The sequence below is a fragment of the Corvus hawaiiensis genome, chromosome 2, assembly GCF_020740725.1.
Source record: "Corvus hawaiiensis isolate bCorHaw1 chromosome 2, bCorHaw1.pri.cur, whole genome shotgun sequence".
NCBI lineage: Eukaryota > Metazoa > Chordata > Aves > Passeriformes > Corvidae > Corvus > Corvus hawaiiensis.
The window spans coordinates 122,287,076-122,312,496 of NC_063214.1; the positions used below are offsets into that span (position 1 = coordinate 122,287,076).

The 25,421-nt window shown below is 49.5% G+C and overlaps 2 protein-coding genes across 5 annotated transcripts in view; one reads left to right on the forward strand and one right to left on the reverse strand.

The window, feature by feature from the left end:
* Nucleotides 1-17,897, reverse strand: part of SON (SON DNA and RNA binding protein) — a 35,719-nt gene extending 17,822 nt beyond the window's left edge. The window contains exons 1-4 of one of the 2 annotated variants that reach the window (XM_048292061.1): nucleotides 17,779-17,896; nucleotides 16,964-17,136; nucleotides 2,747-12,082; nucleotides 1,340-1,500 (exon numbers count right to left, since the gene is read on the reverse strand). In XM_048292061.1, coding sequence (XP_048148018.1) covers nucleotides 1,340-1,500; nucleotides 2,747-12,082; nucleotides 16,964-17,136; nucleotides 17,779-17,867 — 9,759 coding nt within the window. In that variant the 5' untranslated portion in view covers nucleotides 17,868-17,896. Of the gene's footprint in view, nucleotides 1-1,339; nucleotides 1,501-2,746; nucleotides 12,083-16,963; nucleotides 17,137-17,778 lie in introns of both variants that reach the window. The other variant, XM_048292069.1, reaches the window with a different exon arrangement.
* A 2,930-nt stretch (nucleotides 17,898-20,827) lies between these two features.
* Nucleotides 20,828-25,421, forward strand: part of GART (phosphoribosylglycinamide formyltransferase, phosphoribosylglycinamide synthetase, phosphoribosylaminoimidazole synthetase) — a 35,512-nt gene continuing 30,918 nt past the window's right edge. The window contains exons 1-3 of one of the 3 annotated variants that reach the window (XM_048292230.1): nucleotides 20,828-20,925; nucleotides 24,046-24,103; nucleotides 24,290-24,359. The gene's annotated coding sequence lies outside the window, so the exon portion shown is untranslated. The other 2 variants (XM_048292248.1, XM_048292259.1) reach the window with 2 other exon arrangements.

Genomic DNA, 25,421 nt, shown 5'->3' on the forward strand with positions numbered 1-25,421 from the left:
GTGGAAAATCTTTTAGCAACAGCAGCAATAGATGTACTTTGGATATTCTACACAAATTATCCAACACTACCATGGCTCTGCCAAGCACTTCTTGGTTACTGACTCAGTTCTCTGGTAGTGCAGGGACCTTGTCAGAAGTGAAGGTTCCAGAAGATCTCAGATTCTTCTGGAGTACTGTGGTGGTGGCCAGCTATGCAACAGAATTAAATGTAAAACACAGAGGTGTTATGGGGATACCACAGTCAAACTGGGAGGAGCCTCCACAGGGGGAAAAAGAAAAGAGAGGAAGAAAAGGACAAAGACAAGAAGACTTTCTTGAGAGGCCAAAATTTTATGGTTGAAATGTCTTTACTGATTTCCTACCACCTGCACTGCTTCTATGGCCAGTTTCCAGTCAAAAGAACAGAAACATCATCCAACAGATTGCCTAAGTCAGAAAGGGAAAGGAGGGGCAGGTTTGGGGCCTCCAGATCAGCACAAGCTATGCTGGATCTTGGTCAGGTTATGTGAAAAACCATCCAGGATATCAGCACAGGGCATCTGCACCAGCTCAGCTCTTATCCAGTACTCCTGCTCCTCCAGCCCAGGCACAACTGCAGATTATTTCTCAGCACTTGGACACTGCTTCATCTCAGATTATTTCTATAAACACAATTCCAGAACTGTCACACCGACAATGCAATTTAAAAAAAAAATGAAGGCACTTTTCTATTCCAGATTTTCTCCATTCTGAGGGAAGTCCAAGGCCAGGCTGGACAGGGCTTGGAGCAACCTGGGACAGTGGAAGGTGTTCCTGCACATGGAAGGGGGTGGGACAGGTTGAGCTTTCAAGTCCCTTCCAACTCAAACCTGGAATTCCGTAACTAACAACACCAGAACAAAAATCAGGAGTGAAAGCTTTGGATTTCACTGGCAGGACTGCGGGGAGAACTACCTATTTGTGCAAAATTAGAGCAGAATCAAAACTTAAAATAAGAAAAAGCAAAATAATTGGATTTCATGCATTTCCACAGAATTAAAAATGCCAGTTCTGATGACTTAAAAAAAAACTGTGTTAAGAATAAGGGCTCAAAAGGGAGGTCAGGCTTTGGAAGGGGCTGCCCAGGGGGGTTTGGAGTGCCCATCCTCCAAGGAAGGGCTGGAGGTGGCACTCAGTGCTCTGGGCTGGGGACAAGGTGGGCATGGGGCACAGCTGGGCCTGGCTGGGCTGGGAGGGCTTTTCCAGCCTCAGGGATCCTGGGATTCTGCACACAAGGCAGCTCCCAGGTGACACGAGCATGCAGTGACAGCCTCCCACAGTGTGGGCACTGTCAGGTCTGATGCTGCTGCTCTCCCTCACCTCAGTGAGCTCCTTCAAGGTGTCCCTTGAGGACTTCTGGTTGGCTTTGTCATCCTTCTTCTGGGACAGCAGAGGCATCAGGCTCGGGGGTAAGGGCACGCCAGACTTTGCACACATGGCGGCTGCGTTAGCTTTGGCGATTTCAAGTAGCTGGGCCTTGTCTAAAAAGATTCATTTTTTAAAAGAAAAGTTATTGTTTTTATAGTCTTGTTTTAATAATAAAGAAACATTTCTGGCAAACTAAACTAAACAAGATTCTACCTGCACTGTGCATTTTTTACGTTCTGTGAAAATAACTAAAATGGTACTGAGTGGCTCCAGACTTTAGGCCTGGTCTGTGTGGAAGGCAAATGTAGCCCAAAGCACAGCAGTCCCAGTGACAGCATCCAACATCCCCCAACCCCTCAAGTTCGGATGTCTCTTACTTCACTGATTCATTCCAGTTTTGGCAATACTGAGTCCTTCCTACACAGCATGAAGTCCAGAGTTTCCTCATTAACTATCTCTGAAAAGCTCTGAAAGCTCTGGAGGAAATCCCATCTCCCCAGCCATAGCCCAAAAGCTACTGACAACCACCAAACAGAAAAACAAGCTGAGTAAAATGTGCTCTTGCTTAAAATACAGTCAGATGCAAAACTGTCACTAAAACAGATTTTGCTTTAATAAGGAGAAAAGGACAGCCTTAACATAGAAATAGGAAATGAAAATTAATTAAGCCTTCTGCCAGTTTGCAAATAACTCCCTAACTGGAAGGCTTCCATGGTAACTCTTAGGCAGGACTGCAAGGTTCAGAACCTTAAGTCTACCACAGGTTTCCTCACACACTGTGCAAAAAGCTCAGCTCCCAAGTCAAACCTTCTTTCCCAAGGAAACAACACAGCCTCTCTTCCTCCAAGCACAGAGAAAAGATGCAGCTCATAAGACTTTATTTTCTGATCTGTTGAGTCTGGGACTATTTTCAGAAATAAGTCTCTTTTCTTCAAGTTCTTACCACGGGAAAGAGGCAAGACAGAGTACTGGGAACAGCTGACAACAGAGCTTGGACTCTCCAACTGGCACCTGAATGACCTTTGTTCTCAGGAGAAGTAGAAATTCTAAATTTTCTCACATACAAGTACTTGGCCTTCCCTATTACCATGCAGAGTGTTCTCAAGACTGAAACACGCTACTTTTGTACAAAAGCTCTAGAACCAAGGTAAAACTGGCTCTAAAGAGGTTTTCATTCAAATGCTCAGCATTGACTCTGTTCCAACATAAAAGTTCCTACTGGAAGTCACTGCCTAAAACTAATGCACAGACTGACTTCCAAGAAACTCCTTATGAACGCTGCAGAGCTAAAATCAGACTACGCAAATCCACCCACGACCACCTCACCACAGAACCACTGTAAATAAAGCAGTCACTTACCCAGGTCTGTAAGACGTTTGGGTGATCTGCTGGAGAACTCCGAGGACCTGGACCTGCGCCGGTCGGGGGATCTGCTGTAGCGCCTTCTCCCCGAGGACCGCGAGCGCCGCAGTCGGATCGGGGACCTGCTGGAGCTCCGTCTCCTTCCCCTGGACCGCGACCGCCTCTGGCGAAGAGGGGTCCGACTCCTGCTCCGCAATCGGAGCGATATCCTACGGTCTCTCGAGTCGGATCTTCTCCTTCTCCTGTCAGTAGACCTTGATCTGTTTCTCTGAGACCTCTTGCGCCTGTCTCTCGACAAGGAGCGCCGCCTTCGTGATGCCGACCTTGACCTGCTCCTCCTCCTGTGCCTGGAACGCGACAACGAGCTGGACCGAGATCTTGACGCCCTTCTCCGTGTTGCTGACCTGGAGCGATTCCGTCTGGAGCGCGAGTCTGTATCGTATCTCTTGGACCTGCGCTGGGAGGACCTGGAGCGTCGGCTTCTGGACCTGCGTGATGACTCTTTGTCTGCTGTTTTCTCCACGGACTTGGACTGACTCCTCTGGCGAGCTGCGGACCTGGAGCGTCTCCGCCGGGACCTCCGCACGGACTCTTTGTCTGCTGTTTTTTCTACAGATGTTGACTGGCTCCTCTGGCGAGCCGTGGACCTGGAGCGTCTCCGTCTGTACCTCCGCACGGACTCTTTGTCTGCTGTTTTTTCTACAGAGGTGGATCGGCTCTTCTGGCGAGCAGGAGACTTCGAGTGTCTGCTTACAGATCTCTGCGGAGACTCTTTGTCAGAAGCTTTATCAACAGATTTGGATCTGGATTTTTCACGTTCGGAAGACTCAGAACGTCTGCTTTCAGGGACAAAGGAAGAGTCCTGTTCCTCTGACTGCTCAAGAGGCATGGAATCCTGCTTTTCTTCATCTGCCAAAGAGGGCTCCGCATCTTCTCCCTCCTCTTCACCACTGGAAGACTCTGACTCATGCTCATCTGATGATGTGGACTCTCTTTGTTCAGCTGTCAACGAGGGCTCTGCATCCTCTCCTTCTTCTTCACCAGTGGTAGACCTCGATTCAGCACCATCAGGGGATGCAGAACGTCTGTGTTCGGCTGTCAGAGGTTCCACATCCTCAGCTTCTTCACCAGCAGTAGACCTTGACTCTTGCTCATCTGATGAAGTGGAATCTCTTTGTTCAGCTGCAGAGGAGGGTTCCACATCCTCTGCATCTTCACCAGCAGTAGACCTTGACTCGTGTTCATCTGAAGATGTGGAGTGTCTACGCTCAGCTGTCAGAGAGAGCTCCTGGTCCTCTGCTTCCTCGCCAACGGTTGACCTTGACTCACGTCCATCAGGAGACACAGAGCGATGTTCAGCTGTCAAATCCTCTGCTTCTTCATCAGCTGTAGACCTTGACTCATGGTCATCAGAAGATGTGGAGTGTCTACGTTCAGCAGTCAAGGAGGGCTCCCCATCTTCTGCATCTTCCCCAGCAGCAGACCTTGACTCACGGTCATCTGAGGATACGGAGTCTCTTCTTCCAGCTGGCAAGGAGCCTTCTGCGTCCTCTGCCTCTTCTCCTGTAGTTGACCTTGACTCGTGCTCATCAGAGGACTCAGAGCACCTACGTTCTGTTGTCAAAGGCTGCTCCAGATCCTCTGCTTCTTCACCAATGCTAGATCTTGACTCGTGCTCATCAGGGGAAGTGGAACGCCTCTCCAGATCATCCATTTCTTCATCTACAGTAGATTTCTGGTCATGACCCTCAGGGGACACAGATCGTCTACGTTCAGAAGTCACAGAGGACTCCAGACCCTCTTCCTCCATGGGAGACTTCAGCTCGTGACCTTCCTGATAGGAGGATGTGGAGTATCTACGCTCAGATCTCACAGAGGGCTCCAGATCCCCCGTTTCTTCACCAGGGCCCGACCTCACACTGTAGTTATCAGGAGACACCGAGCGCCCACCTTCAGGCATTGCATGATCCATTTTTTCAACAGGAATGGATTTCAAGTCATTGTCATCAGGGGACATGGAGGCTCTATCGTTCAGTGTCAAAGGTTCAAGACCGTCTACTTTTCCAGCACTGGTGAATCTCAACTCCTGCCCATCAGGGGATGCTCCATGTTCCCTTTCAGGTGTTGGAGAATGGTCCCGCACATCTGCTTTCTGGAGAGAGGTGAAACTCACCTCCTGGCTCTCAAAAAAGAGATGGTCACGTTCAGCTGTCAAAGCAGAATCCACACCCTCTGTTTTCTCAGCATGTGCCAATCTTGACTCATACTCTTCAGGTGACATCGCATGTTCAGATGTCAGAGAAGGTTCCTTGGCTATTACTCTTTCAGCAGGGCTGGACTGCAGCTCCTGACCTTCAGGGGTCATGGGACATTCACCTTCAGACAAGGACAACTCCTGCACCTCTGTTTTTCCAGCAACAGCAGACTGCACCTCCTGGCTATCGGTGGATACGGAACTTTCACTTTCAGAGGCTTCAGAAGGTTCCTCCAATTCTTCTTTTTCAACAGGACTGGATCTCAAATTATGCCTTTCGGGGGATGCATCATACTCGTTTTCAGACAGCAAAGAACACTCCTGCACCTCTGGTTTTTCAGTGTAAGCACAGAGCAGCTCCTGCCCCTCAGGAGATGCAGCATATTGGTTGTCTGGGACCAGCACTGGCTCCTGCTCTGCTGTGCTTTCAGCGAGGCCAGACTGCTGTACTTGGCCTTGACAGAAGATAGAATATTCACTGCCAGGTATCAGAGAAGGCTCCTGCACCTCCTTCTCAGCAGGGCTGGCCGTCACCTCCTGGCCCTCAGAAGACTCACCATATTCATTTTCAGGTAGCAGAGAACACTCCTGCACTTCTGCTTTTTCAGCCAAGAAAGATGGCAACCTGTGATCTTTAGAAGACACAGCACTGTCAGGAACCACAGCCTCCTCCTGCACCTCTGCCTTCTCAGGAGAGCTGGACCTCAACTCCTGGCCCACCCAGGACACGGCATACTCATTTTCAGACACGGGAGCAGGCTGTTGCACCTGTGTGTTTTCAGCAGAGGGTGATCGCAGCTCCTGGCTGTCAATGGACTCCAGACATCTTTCTTCAGGCATCTGATAAAGCTTCCGCAGCTCTGCTTTTTCAGCAGGGGTCGATGCCAACTCCGGGCCATCAAGCCCTATCGTGTACTCATTTTCAGACACTTGAGAAGGCTCCTCAATTCTTTCAAAACAGGTGGATGCCAACTCATGACCATCGGAGGCAAGAGAACACCTGCTTTCCAGGTTCACCTGTATTTCTTCACTGTAGGCAGATCTCAGCTTGTAGCCATCAGGGGATGCAAGGTGTTTCACTTCAGATGAATTCAGCACCTCTTTTTCCACAGGAACGGGTCTCAGTTCGTGACTGTCGGGCAACAGCAGAATCCCACCTTCCGATGTCACAGCAGTCACTGGGGGCTGTAGTTTTTCAGGTGTGCCGACCGATTCACAACCATCAGCAGACACGGAGAACCCACTTTCCAGTGAGAGAGCAGGCTTCTGGATCTCCACTTTTTCAACTGCAGCAGATGTCAATTTATAGCCTTCAGGAAAGATGGAACACCGGAGCTCAGATGCCACTGACAGTTCTGCACTCTCTGTTTGCTCAAAGGAATTGTACTTTGCTTTGTGGCCATCGTGGCATATGGGAATCCCACTTTTAGACATCACCAAAGATCCTGCACCATCTATTTTTCCAGTTAGGTATCTCGACTCATGCATTTCCGAAGATCTGGAGCAGTCAACCTCAAGGACTTGTGGAAGTGTTGGACCATCTAAACCTTTGTCAACAGATGATCTGGACTCGTGAACTTCAAAAGAAGACACTGAAACAAGGTTGGCAGACACCTCAACAGAACCACACACAGATGTGAGGGAAACATCTGGTGCTTTGACTTTTTCGACAGATAAAAATCTTTGTTCATTTCCATGTGGTGACTTAAAGGACTCGCCTACAGACAATGGAAGCTCCTCTATTGGTGCAGCAAAGCTGGATCCTGATCCACGTCCATCAGAAGACATGAAATGTCCACTGTCAGAAGCCAGAGAAGGCTCCTGCATCTGGCCCGACTCACAGCCATCAGGGATCACAGGGCAGATCATTTCAGGTGGCAGGAAAGGCCTCTGAGCTTCCACTGCTCCAGGGCTGTCAGCCAGGTGGGAAGACTCACGTTCAGGTACTTGCAGAACCTGTGAAAGCTCTGTGTGTTCACCAGGGATATGCCGTGATTCGTGACCATCAGACAAGTTGGAGAGCCCAGCTTCAGACAGGAGAGAAGACGACTGAACTTGCGTGTCTCTTTTAAGTGTTGGAGGAAGCTCTGGACCTTCTACTTCTCTGAGAGGTGCAGTTCTGGACTCATCTTCACGGGATGCAGAGAGATGGAATTCTGCTATGGAAGAAGTTTCTAGATCTCCCCTTTTTTCAACAGATGAGGATCTGGACTTGGATGTGGAGTATGGAAGTTCAGGTAGCAGTGAAGACTCCGGAGCTGCTGCTTTTTCAGTTGATCCATTTTCAGATGTCATAGACAGCTCTGAATCCTGTGGTTTTTCCACAGATGTGGATTTCAATTCCTGGTCATCTGGGGTTTTGGAGCTATCAAATTCAGATGCTGCAGAATGCTGCAGATCGGCTGTTTTTTCAACAGATGAAGAGCTTTCCTCAAGGCTCTCCGAAGTTTTGGAAAATCCACTTCCAAATGATGGCGGCAGCACTGGGCCATTTACTCCTTCATCAGACAAAGCTACTGATGTGGGACCATTAGAGGATTTACCTTCACTTCCAGAAGATTGAGGAACATCTTTATCAAGATCTTTGGCTGACTCCTGAAGTTCAGAAGACTCCACATGCTTGCTACTGGACTTCGCTGAGGATAACTTATCTTTTTTTTCTACAGATTTGGACCTTGACTTAACACTGTCAGAGGACTTGGAACGTTTCCGTTTGGATTTTTTTGAAGACTCCTTGCGCTTTTTTTCAACAGACCTAGACCTAGACTTGTAACGTTCAGAAGATTTTGAGCGTCGACGCTTGGATTTTCGTGAGGAATCCTTCTTTTTTTCCACTGATTTGGATCTAGACTTGTAACGGTCAGAGGACTTGGAGCGCTGACGTTTAGACTTCCGTGATGATTGCTTCCGATCTCTTTTTTCTACTGACCTGGATCGAGACTTGTAGCGATCTGAGGACTTTGAGCGCTGACGTTTGGACCTCCGTACAGATGCCTTCCGACCTCTTTTCTCAACAGATCTTGACCTGGATTTTGAACGATCAGAGGAACCAGACCGATGTCTGAACCTCCAGGAGTATTCTTTGCCTCCTCCCTTTTCTGAAGACCTGGATCTAGATTTTGAACGGTCAGAGGACCTGGAATGTCTGCGTCGGGATCGCCAGGAGGACAACCTCTTTTCAACTGACCGTGACTTAGATCTGTAGCGGTCAGAAGACCTGGAACGTCTGCGCCCGGACCTTCGGGAGGACAGTCGCTTCTCCACTGACCTGGACTTGGATCTGTAGCGGTCAGAAGACCTGGAACGTCTGCGCCCGGACCTTCGGGAGGACAGTCGCTTCTCCACTGACCTAGACTTGGATCTGTAGCGGTCAGAAGACCTGGAACGTCTGCGCCCGGACCTTCGGGAGGATAATCGCTTCTCCACTGACCGTGACTTAGACCTGTAGCGGTCAGAAGACCTGGAACGTCTGCGCCCGGACCTTCGGGAGGACAGTCGCTTCTCCACTGACCTGGACTTGGATCTGTAGCGGTCAGACGACCTGGAACGTCTGCGTCTGGACCTTCGGGAGGACAATCGCTTCTCCACAGACCTGGATTTAGACCTGTAGTGGTCAGACGACCTGGAACGTCTCCGTCTGGACAATCGCTTTTCTGCAGATCTGGATTTAGACCTGTAACGGTCAGATGACCTGGAACGTCTGCGCCTGGACCGCCGGGAAGACATTCTTCTCTCTCTCTTCTCCACAGATCGGGACCTAGATTTGGAATGCTTTTTTCTGGAAACTGAATAGTTTCTGCTCCTAGAACGTGCTCTTTTAGAGGTCAAACGCCTGGAAGTAGAACGTGACCTTGATTTTTTCTTCCGCTTCCTAGACCTGGACTGTGACTTGGAACGGCTCCTTTTCTGTTTCTTTGAATCATGTTTTTTCTCACTGGTTCTATGACTACTTTTTTCAATAACATTCTCAAGCCTCATGAGAGTCTCCTTCATTCGTGCTGCCACATCAGGTTGCACATCAGATGTTTCTGAGTCTCTTTTCTCTGAGTCCTCTTCTGGAGTTGCTTCTTTGATATCCTCAGCCTCTGGAGTGTCTTCCAACTGGCCTTCCTCTATAAGTTCTGGACCTGTTTCTGCATCAGTGTCAGGTACTGGAGCTGCTTCCAAATCTTTTGTCTCTGCCCCCAACCCTACAGCTGCTTCTGCATCTTTCAGCTCTACATCAGTCTGAGGAGCTGTTTCCAAATCTTGTGTTTCTGCTACAGGAGTCTCTGCTGAACCTTTTTCCTCTGCTGCATGTGAAGAACTAAAATCTGTTTCTGCTACTATAGGCTCAGATATTTGAGTCTGCTCCACATCTTCCTTCTCAATGAGCATATCCTCCACCTGCTGACTCTGCACTCCTTCTACATATTGTACCTCGGCTGCCACTTCATGTTCTTCCAGTGTTGTTTCCAGGCCTTTCATATCCCCTGATTTTGGTACTGGTTCAGAAGATTTTGTTTCAGAAGCACCCAAGATTTCTGGAGCCTCTTCTGAACTCTTCCATTCTGCAGCAGGTTTTGCTTCTAGAACTACTTGAAGCTCTTCTTGCTTTTCAGTGTGCAAGTATTCTGGAACAGCTGCTGAAGCATCACTCATGGGTACCTCAAGCTCTTTACCTGCTCCAGAACCTTTCGCCTCTACTGTTGCAGACTCTTTCATGCTCTCCAACCACCTCACTCCTCCAGCTTCCGATGCTGGCTCCAGATATTTTGCTTTCTCCATTTCTGAGGGCTCATTTCCTTGTGTGCCGATCCTCCCTGCTGCAATTCCATGTTCTACAGCAGATCCCTGAGTTTGCACATCTGTCAATTCTGTCAATACTCCTGATGCCATACTGTTTTCTTCCACTCTGGGCAAAGACTCCAATACTGCTGCTGAATCACCTACTATTTGTTCCTGAACAGATTTTGAACTGGTTTCTGAAGTTTGCACAGGTTCTAGGATTGCTTCTCTGCTCCTTATCTCTGCTTCTGGAGCGCATTCTGAATCCTTTCTCTCCCTCAGCACCTCAGTTTGTGAGGTTCTCGTGTGTGTCATGACCTGCGACTGTGAAATGATGGAACTCTCTGTCTGGCTTGAACGGAGAGGTTCTCTCTCTACTGTGGTTTGCCATGGCATCACCCCTGCCAATGCCTCAGCCTCTCTAACTGGTTCCACGTTTTCATGTGCAACCACAGGTTCAGGAGTCCTTTCTAAGGCAAGAAGTACTGGACTTGCAACAGTCCCACAATGCAGAGCTTCTTCTGAAGCTTTCACACCTTCCACTTGTAAGGACATTGAAGCTGTTGTAGAAGTTTTTGCTTCCACCACAGCCACTGGTCTCAGAACTCCTCCTGGACCTTGTGTGTTTTCCTTCTGCAAAGACAGGGCAGATGCCAAACCTCTCATGTGTGATTCACCCTCAGGTCTTGATTCTCTGAGCAACAAAGTACCTTCTGAATCTTTTGCTTGCGGACTTCTAAAACCCTCTGCCATCTGGACTTCTGGAGCTGTTCGGGGAACGAAGGTCTGTACAACCTCTGCGGGTTCTGAAGTTGCTCTTAATCCTTTTGCCTCTGCAACCACATTCACACCTGTCAATCCTGCTGGAAGCACAGATCCCTGGGCTCTGTCCACACTCCTAGCTTCTGTCAAGACTCCATGTTGTACAAACGTTCCTGATGCACCCAGTGCTGTTGCAGGACCTGTGGTACCTTCCACATTTTTGCCTTGCAGACTTTCATGAGCTGCTCTAACATCTTTTGCTATAACACCCACAGGTTCCATGGCTGTTTCCAAAGCTTTCACATTTCCCATAGCTGGTTCCATATCCTTTATTTCTGTAACAGCTCCTGGTGCTGGGGGTGTTTTGGCACTTTTTATTTCAACATGGGTCACAGGGGTGGCTGCAGATATTGTCAAAGGATGTTGCAAAGGTACCCCTGCTTTCAGGACCCCTGAACTCTCCACAGGGCTGCCCTGCGGCGCGTTTAAACTCCCAGATATAGCTGACGGCTGCAGGGCTGGCTCCAAAGTTCTGCTCACACCCCCCAGTTCCAAAGAGCTCTCCACACTTGTCACATTGCCCATATGCAGAGATTTTTCAGTTGTTTCTGGAATTTTCACTTCTTGCCCAGCCACAGCCACATGAGCTACAGTCACAGCACTGGGATGTGCCCAATTCGCAGGTGTAGGAATTGTTGTCACACCACCAGCCAAGGACATGGATTCTGAAGCTGTTTCCGTGTCCTGTGCTCCCCTCTGAGACACAGACTGCAGAGATGCTTCAGAGTAAGTCAACACCTCCATGGTCTCCAGCTCAAGAGCTGCATCCAAAGCTTTTACTTCCCCAGTGCCTTGAGATTTCAGAGTAACTTCTGAACCTCTCAGTGCTTCTACTGAATCTTTCTGAATCTCTGATTTACTGACAATTCCAGTTGGGATGCTGGACCAAGTATAATTTCCAGTATCAACAACACTGGCATTAATAGCTACAGGATAAATATTTTCATGGGACTGTTGAATTTGTTCTTCGCTAGTGCAAATTCTAGTTTGAGCTATACTAGTATTTTCTGGGATATTAGACTGGATGCTTTCTAAATTAAATGGAGGATTTGTTGCACACAAAGTCCCCTCCCCACTTCCAAGATTTTCTGCAGATTGCTGAGAATCAGTCACTGAATGAGAAACAAGTCCTAAAGCTTGATTATCAAGCCCCTCAGTTGGTTTAGAGCACAGTTCTGGCTGCACATGGCCAGCCAGGTTTGCATCTGCAAACACTCCATGCTGTACATTCAGTTGGGAGCTGGACTGCTCTGGCATCAAGTGAGGAGCCGGCTGCACGTCTGCAGGTTCTCCGGGACGTGCACTCAACTTGGATTCCTTTGGTTGCTTTTTATGCTTTTTCTCTTTCTTCCTTTTCTTCTTCTTTTTCTTCTTCTTCTTGCTTTTGTGTTTCTTGTTTTTCTTTGCTTTTTTCCTAGGAATTTCATCTTCACCAGTAGAGCTCCTTTTTGTAGACTGAGTACTATTTTTCACAGTATTTTTGTCTACATCTAGAAAAAATGACATTTACTTTGTAAAAATGTATAAGACTGCATTTTAAAAATTCTTTCAGAGTACTTGCGAAGTACATGGACAGAGGTACAAAACAACTCAACTTGCAAACCATGCCTGATTCACTAAGCTAACACACACAAACAGCACACACTCCCTTACCTTCCTCTCAGGAGTCACTTTAAAGTAATTAAACAACACTTTTTTCCGAAAATTACCCAAATTTTGCTGGTCAGGACAGAGGTCCAGTGGGAACACTTTCTTTCCAAGTAGTATCACAGTCATGGAATGGTTTGGGTTGGGAGGACCTTAAAGCCCATCCAGTGCCAGCCCTGCCATGGCAGGGACACCTTCCACTGTCCCAGGCTGCTCCAAGCCCCAATGTCCAGCCTGGCCCTGGACACTGCCAGGGATCCAGGGGCAGCCACAGCTGCTCTGGGCACCCTGGTGCCAGGGCCTGTCCATCCTCATAGGGAAGAATCTTTTCCTAATATCTGATCTAACCCTGCCCTCTGACAGTGAGAAGCCATTCCCTTTCAGAAGGGAAGAGAGGACAATTCTGGGAATTCCCACCCTGTCAGCCTCACCTCCATGCTGGGAAGATCAGGGAATAGATCCTCCTAGAAGCTCTGCTAAGGCACATCGAGTACAGGGACATGATTTGAGACAACCAGCATAGCTTCATGAAGGGAAAATCCTGTCTGACCTGTGGTGGATTGACTACATCAGTGGGTAAGGGAAGAGCTACAGATGGCATTTATCTGGACGTCTGTAAAGTATTTGACATGGTGCCTCCACAACATCCTTCTCTGCAAACTGGAGTGAAGAATTTGACAGGTGCACTGTTAGGTGCATTAGCAGTTATTTGGACAGTCACATCCAGAGGATAGAGGTCAAAACCTCAGAGTCCTGACCGACATCAGTGACCAGTGGTGCCCCTCAGGAGCCTGTATTGGGACCAGTGTTAACTGGTTAACAGCTTCATTAATGAACCAGTGTTACTTAATATCTTCATTAATGACAGAAGGATCAAGTGCACGCTCAGCAGGTTTGCAGGTAACAGTAAGCTGAGGGTGCAGGTGACACCTCTGAAGGACAGGGCCATCCAAAGGGACCTAGACAAGCTCCAGAAGTGCTCCATGGGAATTTCATGAGGTTTAACAAGGCCAAGTGCTGCACTTGACTCAGGGCAACCCCTGGGATCAATCCAGGCTGGGGATGAGCAGGTGGAGCAGCGCTGGGAGAGATGGACCTGCCCCAGCCCAGAGCCCCCCATGCCCTGGGCTGAGCCCCAGCAGGGGAATCAGGAAATGGATTGGGATTGTGCCCCTGTGCCCCACTCAGGTGAGAGCCCACCTGCAGAGCTGCCCCAGCCCTGGGACCAGCACAGGGAGGACGTGGGGCTGCTGGAAAGAGGCCAGAGGAGGCACCAGGATGAGCAGAGGGATGGAGCAGCTCTGCTGGGAGGAAAGGCTGCGAGAGCTGGGATTGTTCAGCCTGGAGAGGAGAAGCTTTGGGCTGAGCTCAGTGTGGCCTTGCAGGGCCTGAAGGAGCTGCAGAAAACATGGAGAGAGACTATTTCCAAGGGATGGAACAACAGGACAAAGGGGAACCATAGAATGGTTTGGTTTGGAAGGGGACCTTGTAGATAGATCATCTTGTTCCAACCCCCCTGACATGGGCAGGGACACCTTCCACTATCCCAGGTTGCTCCAAGCCCTGTCCAAGCCTGGCCTTGAATACTTCCAGGGATGGAACAGCTGGGCCCCAGGGCTGGAGGCAGCTCTGCAGGTGGGGTCTCACCTGAGCGGGGCAGACAGGTTGGATGTCCCTCCACCCACACTCAGTGAGGCAACACATTCTAAGAGGAGGCTGGAGATGTGCTTTCAAACCCCCAAAGCTGGCACGGAAGGTAAACAAAAACTTCTGTTTTCCTAACAAATTACCTAAGTGGGGATTTACACTACAAGACCTGACCAGCCACTCCCCCCTGCTGTGCTTTAACCCCTGAGTGAGCCCAGTGTTGCTGCTGTGTTAGAAATTCTCTGTGTGTATTCACTGACCAAGTTACTCGCTAGGGTCTAACAAATTTGGGAAAAAAGCATCTACGTCCCTGATCCCAAACCCACTTTAAGGCACTGCAGGCTGGAACAGCTGCTGGGATAGGACTGCAGCTGCCATGAGCCACTGCAAAGCTGCATGTTCCTATTAGAGCATTTGCTTCCAACAGGAAAGTGACAAATTCAGATGACTGTGGGGACAAGCAAATCACTGATGGGAAAGGGCAAGAGGGAGACTGAGGTTTCCATCACCACCTTTTAATTCTGTACCTCACTCGCCTCTGGATTTAACCTTTGTTAGGTTCTTGCCCTTCTGGAGACCTAGCGCCATGTTTTCAGGAGAAAGGCACTTCTTTAAATGCAACTTGCTGGGATTTCTGTGAAATATGAGCTGTACATTGGAGTCTAGTTGCATGTTCCTTTCAATGATTCTAGTTATACAGGCCAGGGCAGCAACACCCTCCAATTAGAATCTGTAATCTCAAAGCTCACTATTTTCCAGTGAACACTGCAAAATCTTGCCGAAGCTTCTGGTAATTGCAATACTGTTAAATAAATGTGACTTGGGATTCCTAACAAGTACCTCAGGTACATTTTGATGAAACTTAGAAATAGTTTTTGCACCAACTTGGCTGTGAATGCACTGAGAGAGAACAGTGAAGCAGAGACAAATTTATGGACAAAATGTTCAGCACACAGCTGGAGAATTGAGTTACTCAGTGGGTGAGCAACTGGCCTACAGGTTGGGCACAAAGGGTGACAGTGACTAGAGTGACACTGGGCTGACACCAGTCACTACTGGGGTTCTGCTGGGCTCCATTCTCAGCCCAGTTCTCTTCCACATCTTCACTAACCACCTGGACACAGGACTCAAAGGGATAATTAGTGTACCGAGGACACTAAACTGGGAGGAGCAGTTCACTCCCTCGAGGGCAGAGAAGCCCTGCAGAGACTGGCAATCACCAACTGTGTGGAGTTTAACAAGGGAAGTGCTGGATTCTGCACCTGGGATGGACAACCCTGGCTGTGTGGATGGAGGGCAGCTGTGGGAAGGGCCCTGGGGGTCCTGGTCCATGGCCAGCTGGAGCTGAGTCAGCAGTGCCCTGGCAGCCAGGAGGGACATTCCTGTCCTGGGGGACACCAGAGCCAGCATCGCTGGCCAGGGCAGCCTCACCTCAAGTACCAGGGGCAGTTCTGGGCATCAGAGTTTGGGAGAGAGCTAAAGCTCTTACAGAGTGTCCAGAGGGACAGGAAAATGGTGGAGGGTCTGGAGGGACCCCACAAGGTCACTTGGTCAGCTCAGCCTGGAGGAGCCTGAGGGCAGAGCTCCCCGGGGCTGCAGCTCCTCCCGAGGGGCAGCGCAGGGACAGCTCCGATCTCTGCTCCCGGGGACAGAGAGAGCACCCAGGGAGCGGCTGGAGCTGGGCCAGGGCAGGGTTAGGTTGGATTTTAGGGAAAGGTTCTTCCCCCAGAGGCTGCTGGGCACTGCCCAGGCTCCCCAGGGAATGGGCACGGCCCCGAGGCTGCCAGAGCTCCAGGAGCGTTTGGACAGCGCTGCCAGGGATGCCCAGGCTGCGACTGTTGGGGGGTCTGGGCAGGGCCAGGGGTGGAACTGGATCGTCCTGTGCGTCCCTTCTAACTCAGACTATTCTGTGATTCTATAAAATGAACTTTTCTACAAAGATAATTCATTAGATTCAGATAATCAGATAATCTCTCTTGTCCAACTCCTTTTTGGAGATGGACAGTAGAAACATTTGCCACAGGGTAAGTTTGTTAACTTCCAAGTTAACAGGTCTCACTTATTACCATGTGACCTTGTCTCAGTCCTCCACAAAAGAACAAAATAGAAAACAAACAAAAATAAAAATCACACCACCAATCAAAACAAACAAAAAACCACCAACCAACCAACCACACACAACCCCCCCCCACATCAGCCTAAGTGCTGCTCGTACAGCACAAGTTAAAATTTTGAAAACACTCAAGGTACACAAACCACTGAGTATAAAAACCCAAAGCAATCCCAAACTCCTGCAAACAGAATCTCTGAAATGAACAATTTTCTGTGCTGCCTCTGGAATTGTACTCACCCAGCACATTGCAGTCACCTGTGTTTCAACTCCCAAAAATGAGAAATGCAGTAACTACAGCCTTCATCACCACACCAACCCTCCAGAGTCAGGAATTTTACAGCAAGGACCAGTCCCACGAGAGAGGACACTCAGATATGACTCTTTTAGCTTAAAAAATCTAGTAATTTATTCAAGATCTGAGATTGACACATCAAAATTCCTTAACCTTTGCAAGGCTGCAATGTGAGTACCTACACTTTAAAAACAGGGACATTTTAAAACAGCAAATTATCTTCTGACTGAACAGCTCATCACAGATCTGTCTTGTAATAAATTTCTTTAGAAATGATCTTGAAAACCAACCCAAAACAGAAACTGCTCCTATCAGCACCAGCTTTGGTACTATGAACAGTTCACTAACCCCTGAATTTATATACGTATATATGTATATATATGGAAAATATTTATCTGTTTCAATATTGGAAAAAAAAAAAAACACCAACTTTTCCCCATACCAATGCTTTCAGATAACAACCAGCTCAATTTTTAAATCATGTATTTCTCTATCCACCTCTGGATGTAAAATCACAGTGGAAAAAATATTTAATAAGTTCACAACAAACACACAACTCGTCACAGGAACAGTTCCAAGAATCACATTTTCATCTCTATAAAACTGATTCAATTTTAGGCACAGTCACAACCTTCTTACCACAAACAGATTTGGCAGAGAGAGCTCTGTTACCTGGGTTGCACTGCAGCTCTGTCCCGAGGGCTCCGGAGAGCACTTCCTCTATTTTCTGCACTATCTGATCACTCTGACAACTCCCAGCAGCTCCAGAGGCTTCCGAAGGCCCGGCTTGCTCGGCTTGCTCAGCTGGGATCGTGTCACCATTGGGCTGGCCTTCCACCTTTGCACTACCCAAAAAAAACAGCAAACAAAAAAACAAGAGCAAATCAACTTAATACAAGTGATTCTGAACCGGTTTTGGGCATTTTTTTTGTCATTCACACCCATTTATTATATCCAGCCCCTCAGACCAGTATTCCAGCCCCATGAAGAAGCCGTGCTCTTAGGAAAACGTCTCCTTTTGGATTCATTTTCACTTATTCAACCCGGACACTCTGTGACTGCTGAGGTTGAGACGCAACGGAAGAAAAAAAACACTTTCTGGAATGTGCCACATCCCCCGTGCTCGTACGACCTTGTTGGGGTTCCCTCCGCAAAATAAACACACGCAACTCGCTCTCTTCCAGCTTTTCCTTGCTCTTTCCAAGGTTTTCCTTTTTTTACCAGATAAACTAGGCGAATTTAGCCGTAAATCAGACAAACCATACAGGCGCCTGCCCCGCCGTGAGGACAGCACCGAAACCGGGGGAGAGCGGGTGGGCGCGTCCCCCCACCATCCTCTCTCGAACCTCGGGCCGTAACTCCCTCAGGGCGCGCGCACGGCCGCGACCCCCGCGGCCCCGCCATGTTGCCGCCGACAAGACCCTCAGGCCGCGGCCCGTCTCTCTCCGCCCTGCGCCCTTCCCCGCCGCTCCCCACCGCCCCGTTACCCGCCGTGCTGCTGTTGCTGCTCCTCCTGGATCTCCCGGAATTTGCTGACCACAAAGGAGCGAAGGATCTGCTCGATATTCGTCGCCATGACACCCCCCCTTCCTTCCTGCCCCGACGCGAGGCCTCCAGCATCCCACAGTGCACCGCGGCCCCGGGCGCGCGCTGACGTCCCCGCTGTAAGCCCCCTCCCGATTGGCTGCGTTCGCTGTAAGCCCTCTCGCCATTGGCCGAGGCGGCGTGTGGCTGCGAACGGCCGCTCTAGCGCGGCGCACGGGCCATAGAGCACCGGCGGGTTCCGACGGGGGGGGGGAGGAAGGTCTCGTGTCCCCTCAGCCGCCGCCGCCATGTTGTGGCGCTTCCACCGCCCCCCCGCGATCCGCGCCTGCCGCCGCGGCCACCGGCAAAGCCGCCCCGAGCGTGTCCCCGTGCCCCGCTGAAAGCATTAAACGAGTCTCCGGCGCTCCGCGCCCACACCGCCGCCTCGCGCAGACCCCTTCCCCGCACAGACACACCGCCCCGGCGCCGCCGCCGCCGCCGCTCGCGGCCCCTCTCGCGCCCCGTACGCCGCGTCCGAGCCCCGCGGCCCCGCGGAGGGCAGAAAAAGGCACCGCGGCGGCCGTGACCGCCCGTCCTGTCCCCCCGCGCTCTCGCCCACCCTTCCCCGGCGCCGCTGGAGTCCCCGCGGCGGCCGCGACTTACCCGGCCGAGGCCATGGCGGGCTGAGGCGCGGCGCCGGCGGGTGCGATAGGGAGCGATGCCATCGGTGCCCATGGAGCGGGGCCGAGCCCCGCGTGTGCTCCGGGCGGGCGGCGGCTCTCAGGGGGCCCTGCCCGCACACGGGCGGTGCTGCTGCTGCTGCTGCTGCATCACCACGGGGCCCTCAGCCCCGGCTCCATGCGAGAGGCGCCCGCCCGCGCTCCCTCCCTCCCCCACGGCCCGGCGGTGACACGCACATGTGCTCCGGGGGCTGGCGGCGGGGCCGCGAAAATTAAAGGAACAAAGGGAGAAAACCAAAGGGAGGTGGATAAATAAAGTGCGCCTTTTGCTTGCCTGGAAAACCGGAGCTTTTCTGGCGGTGATGGAACGCACCGAAATGAGTTTGTCCGGAGTACAGTCAACTTGGGGACCCCGTCAGTGCTGCCCCGAAATCAAATTTTAATTATATGGGTGTTCAAACAGTCTGTAAAACCGAATAATCCTATGGCTGGGAGACTCTTGCCACACACAGTTTCTGTAGTAGTAACTTAGAGGAGTTAGTTGACCTGAAATAAATTTAAAATACCTCCAAACCTGATCTGGTGAGTGGCATCCCTGCTCATGGTAATCACTAAATGTTCTTTAAGGACCCTTCCAACCCAAGCTATCCTGGGATTCTACGAAAACCCAAGTATAACTGTTTAATTACTGTTGGGGTCTAAAAATTTTCAACGTCAATATTGTTTAATAATCACTTGTAAGACTCCTTAAAGGCAGCATCATTCTTCACTATGTCCTGCTGATTTGCCGCAATATTGACTTTGGAGAAAAAAATGGATCAGAGACTTGAATCAATTTCCTTACTTTTATATCACACTTGATTTATTACATTTAAAATAGAAAGTAGTTACAGTTAAGAAGTCCTTTTACCTATTCATGCCATGCTCACACTAATGTATGTTGGATTTACTGGCAGAACACTGTAATTTTTGGTATCAAAGTAAAGACTGAAAGTGTTTCACTTGAACAATTTCAGACATATTTAGATTTCACTGATGCAAATGGCCTTGTCTCAACCAGGCATGTCGGTCTCTACAAAGAAAAACATGAAGAAAGGTGCCCCCAAAAAGCCAGAGAAGGACTTTAGTGTATGCTGCATGTTTCCCTCTGACTCCTTATAAACAAACATAATGTGATAATTACAAAAAGTCCCTCCTCATACACATGAGGATCCACAGCCCCACAGGAAAATAACTGTTCTTGCTCTCTCCATCTCTGCTTGCTCAATAAACTCCCTTTATTTAAACTCTTTTATTCAGTTTCAGTGTCAGGTAGTTTTCAGATTAATTAAATATTTTACTTTCATCTTGTCAAGACCAGTGATTATTGCTGATAATGTTCAATTAGTAGCATGATGGGACTTTAGTAACAGTAGTTCTGCTACAATCATCAATACTACTTAGAGCATTTTTTCATGCGACTGTTCTCTTTCAAAGCAAGGGTGTGGGATGTGCTTAAATATGCAAAAAATATTAAACATTATTTCCTAAGGTATTTTACAAAGAACAGTGATGTTTTTGCATTATAGCTCTTGAAGGGAGGAAAACTGTGGATCAAATCTGGTTTTAATAACAGTATTGTAGCACAATCATAATGCTAAATTAGACTAAACATTGCCCAATACTCTGGCTTCATAAAGCAGAAAGTTCAAATGTGGGACAAACTAAGGAATTGCTCCTATGTGGTATTTCAAGGGATATAGAGACAAAATCCACCTTTGCACAGCCCTCACAGATGTCAGGAAAATTAATCCACAAGCACCAGAGGTTTATGTCCAAAAAGGAGACAGAGGAGTCCTGTTACTTTATTCGAATAAAGGGAAAGGCCATGAGTCATTCCCCTGGGGTCTCTCAAATGGTTTTGGAGGATGCAGCCTCTTTTTTATCCTCATTTCCCTCTCTCTCTCCCCACTAGCTGAGGTACTTGAGAGGTACAGACTCCCCGAATCACGAAATACAGACCCCCTTCTAATGTATACCCCTCCCCCATGTTCCTTTCCTATGGAATTCAGGGTTCCTCCCATCGCTTCTTTCATCCCTCAGTATCTGGCTTTACCTATCAGCAGACCCACGGTTTGTAAAGACAAATCTCTCTCCCTCCTTTCACAGACCACCACCCTCAGCCCCTGAGGCAACTGTCTGATGGATAAAATAGAAACAACCTGGACATCCAGGAGGTCTTTCGGCCTCCTATCCCCCTTTTCCCACCCGCCTCTTACTCCTGGACTTGAGGAATTTCTGCGCCAAAGGGAACTACGGCTCCCCCAGTCGCGACATCGCTCACACACTCCCGGTCCCTCCTCCCGCGCCGGTGCCGCGGTGCTCGCTGGGTGCTGTAGTTCCGGGCCTGGCGGAGGATCCTTCCCGCTCCCGCGTCCCCCCTGGAGCACAGTAAGTGACCCAGCTGCGCTGGAACCGCGCAAGGGCCGCGGCTCGCTCGGGGTCTGTGGCTGCCGGTGTCCCCCGCGCTGCCCGAGCCGGGCTGGGGGCGCGGGGGGCGGCCCGGGGCCATGCGCGCCCCAGCCCGCGCCGCAACATGGCGGGGCACCCCTCACGGCAGCTCCGCTCTTCAGGGCGAGTTCCCTCATGGCTTGGCCCTCACGGCATCCCTTTCATGGTAAACTCCCTCACGGCTCGACCCTCACGGCACCCCCTCATGGTGTCCCTGTCATGGCTTGGCCCTCATGGCAGTGCCCTCGTGGCGTCCCGCTCATGGCAGTCCCCCTCATGGCTTGGCTCTCACAGCATAACCCCCACAGCGGTACCCGCAGGGCATGGCCCTCAAGGCGTCCCCTTCATGGCACATCCTCTCATGGCATGGCCCTCATGGCATCCCCGTCACGGCTTGGCCCTCACAGCATTGCCCTCATAGCAATCCCCTCACGGCTTGGCCCTCACGGACAAACTGGTGAAATATTTGCTTGAAGTAAATATTAAACTTCGAACCTCTCTGGTTTCGGACTTTGACTCACTTGGGTTCTTTCCCTGCTGTTTGCAAAGTTGGGGGCTTACCAACTTTTTTTAGAATTTTTTAATCTATCCAGTAGATACTGGAATTAATGAGCAGAGTGAATAATTATTCCCCTATTTTGTGTATGTACCTGGAAGGGTAACACCGAAAGGGCGTTTCAAGGATATTTCTCCCCCTCATGGTGGTACAAAACACCGAGCGCTTCCAGCATCCTACATTGCTTGAAGTGTCAAATTTAGTACTTTGGGGGTGGTTGTAAAAGTTTATGATCCTATTTATTTTTAGCAGCAAAACTTGAGGGAATGTTTTGCCTTGAAAAATGCCAAATCCAGCTGTTTGGAGGATCACACATGGAAACAAGGGGCCTGTCTTGTGGAGCCCTCAGCTTGGGTCATGAAGGACACATAAAATAAGGACTTTTCTTCTTTTATTTTGTTTTCTACACCACACTGAATGGCAGGAGGTGGAATGAGATGATTTTTAAGCTTCCTTCCAACCCAAACTGTCCATGATTCTTTACGGCCAGGTGAGAGCCAGGAATTCATCCTAAATAAAACACGTGAGCAGAAAAAGCTTATTTAAACCAAAGATCTAACTAAAAATCATAATTGCCAGCAAATTCTGGAGGCCTCCGAGCTACTTCAGCAGCTCTTCATGTATTGAAGCCTGAGGAAATGAAAAGTTTTCTAAGGCTGTGTTTTTTTCCTTCAGGAAGAGCCTAATCCTGTCCCAACCTAACCTTGCAGTTCTCTTGTGGGATTCTGGCCATTTTGCAGGTTTGGTTGCCATGGCTGTTTTTTGTTGTGCCTCAGAGCTGCCTGCACACTTGACACCGTGAATTCCATCTGGAAACTGAGCCACACAGAAAAAAAAAATGCAGAGAGACATCCCCAGCCCCTGATTCCATGTCTCTCCCTGGGACCAGGAACAGGCTGGGGCAGGAAGTGGGAATGGGAGTGCAAACTTGCAGCCACCGAGTGTGTCCTGGTCACTCCATCAGTCGGGATGATCCGAGGGCACCGCTGGGTTTGCTCTCTTCACCGTCCCTGGCTGCCTTGTGCTGCTGCTTCCCTTGTGCTCCTGTTGTGATCCTTCATCCCTCAGGGACCTAGCTCAGCTCGCTAAGCTGGGAGTATTTCCTTTATATATACATACAGATGTAGATATATTTACTTTGCTGCATTGGTTACCATTGTGGTGTCAGCTTTCCAGCACTGTTTTCCTGATCCAAGCGACCGCACACCCTTGGCACACACGGGAGGGAGAGGGAAGGAGAGCCTGGAGGTGGAGAGGTTGGTGGGACCAATGGGGAGCAGCCCCAGGCAAGGGCAGCTCAGCCCCGTGTGCGCCCGCAGTCGCTGAACCTGCAGCTTGCACATCCCGAGCCTGAACAGGGGCCAGCAGCTGGCAGAGATTCCCTGGGAAGGCCGGCCCGGAGCTCCCCTCCTGAGTGCCAAGCTCTGGGAGCACTCGGAATGTGCAGTGAGCTCCTAAGGAGAGACTCAACCCGTGGATTAATTCAGAGAGCAGAAGAACTGGGTTCAGCCCATGGGGGTCTGGGACTGCATAGCCTGGCTGTGAGCGAGTTTGGGAGCTGAGTAGAGGATGGCAGGGTGGGTCCTCGGAGGGAATTGAAGTTGAGAGGAGAAAGTTTTAAGTTTGAAGTGGGAGGAGGAAGTTCCAAGTTTTGGCTTCTTCTCCAGTCCCTTCTTTTGATTATTTTATCCCATAGCAGGTCTATGAAAAAACCCCTAAAACTCATAAACAGCTCAGACTGCTGGGGTCAGAAACACACAGCCCTCAGTGGGGTGGGAACTGCACAGCCTTCCCAATTTGGGGTTTTTCCTGACTCCTGTGAGAATTCTTTTTTTTCTTCTGCCTGACTGCAAGAGGAAGAATGAACCTTGTCCTTTAGTCCAGAGCCAAGTGCTGAGAGCTCCCCTCCAGGGGCTGGGGGTTGTGGATTTGAACCTTTACAGTGACACTGGGTCTGCACTGTTCAGGAAAGCGCTGCCACTGCTGGGCCATTTTCCAGACTCAGCTCTAAGAAGGATAGGAGTTCATTGCATCCCAGGATAGTTTGGGTTGGAAGAGCTTATCCAGTTCCACCCCTTGCTCTGTTGAGGGATACCCTCCACTAGACCAGGTTGCTCCAAGCTCCGTCCAACCTGGCCCTGAATTAAGAACACTCTGGGCAAGGACCATGTCTCTGATCTAAAGAAACTTGAATTCCTGCATCAGGTTTCCTGAATTCCAGTGTTGGGAAGCAAAGATATAGAGGAGCACAGAGGAAAGCAACAGCACTGGAGCTTAATTTAAAAAAATACACAGTCTGAAGCAGCAAGCTTCAGTCAGAGCCTTTGCTGTTTGTGCTGGAGTGCAGAGATCTGATTTTAGTTGCACCTTTCCTGCTGTAGTTTGAGGTGAAGTGATAAGGCACTGCCTTATTGAAATACTCCACCCAGCTGAGATTAAGTATTTAGGTGTCTTGCATCACACTTGAGAATAAATTGCTTAAGGAGTTTTATGTTTTCTTACAGAGTTCTGTTCATAAATGCAGCCAAGGAGCTGAGTGTAACCCCCAGGTCTGTGCACAGGGTAAGTTTGGGAAGGTCAGTGGCTCCTGTCCCTGGCCTGTTCCCGGGGAAGGGACAGCACCTGAGTGCCTCATGTCACTGCTCCCTGTATCTGGAACCTCTCCGTGCCCTGTGCAGGAGTCGGGATGGGGAAGGCTCTCAGGACTGTGGGCTTTGCCTCCCTCACTTGATTTTCTGTGCTCCACAGGCCCTGGTCGAGAGGAGGAGTTCTCTGGTTTGTTGGTGAGCCCCAGCTCCTTCCTGCAGTGAGGATAAAGGTCTCTGGGCTGATGCTCATCCCTGCTGACTTTGTCCTGGCATCCTCGGGGATAAGCTCTGGGAATCTCCTTGTCTTCACTCTATCCTTGCCTCCTCTCCTCCTGGATACATGGAGTGATTAACTCGTTTCTTCTTTCCTGTTCTCACTTCTTATAAGGACCTAACAACAGACCCTCTCCTGAAATGTCACTTACCTTCATTTTAAAACATCTTTTAAACGAACATCTCCTTCTTTACCAAAGCAGACAATGGTTGCAGAAGGTAATGATATCCTGTGGTTTGGAATCTTTAAGGATTTCACATGTTGCTTCCAAAAATCTCAGGGGTTTGATAATCCTCACAGAGTAAATATCTACCTTGTGAATGACTTTAGGTCTTTCGAGAACAAAGTTTTGACTGCTGGATTAGTAACAAAAATAAAAAGGAATGTTGCCTCTTGGAATCTTCATTTTTAAAGTGAGGTCCTGCTGGGCAGCAGAGGGGCCTCCGTGCCATGTTTGAGTGTCAGTGCAAAACAGAAGCTGCCATGGCTACATCTGAGCCTCCTAAACTGGCATTGCCACCACAAATTCTTCTCAAGCCACATTCCTAAATAAAAGTTGCTAGGATACCATAGTGGGATGCACAAATAACACTGACCTTCCAAACAAATGTGTGAAACTTAATTTTCACTCACATTTTGATATAAAATGATTAAATATTATTTGAAAATATCAGACATGGCTTGTTCTATTTACTGCTCCCATATAAAGCTTTGTCCTGTATGTGATGAATTCTTTCAGCTGAGAGTAGCACCAGAATATGTTACCTCAGGGAAGAAAAGGGGGTGATTCTTTGAGTGAGTTGCCATCGTGGTGAGTCACTTGAGGTGGCCACAGTGTCACTGGGTCTTCAGGCTGTGCTGATCAGCAGTGTGGGCTTAGTGGAGTGTGAATTTCTTAAGGGCCTTAAGCTGAAGGAGAGCAGGGCTGGATGGGAGATTGGGCAGGAATTGTTCCCTGCGAGGGTGGGCAGGCCCTGGCACAGGGTGCCCAGAGCAGCTGGGGCTGCCCCTGGATCCC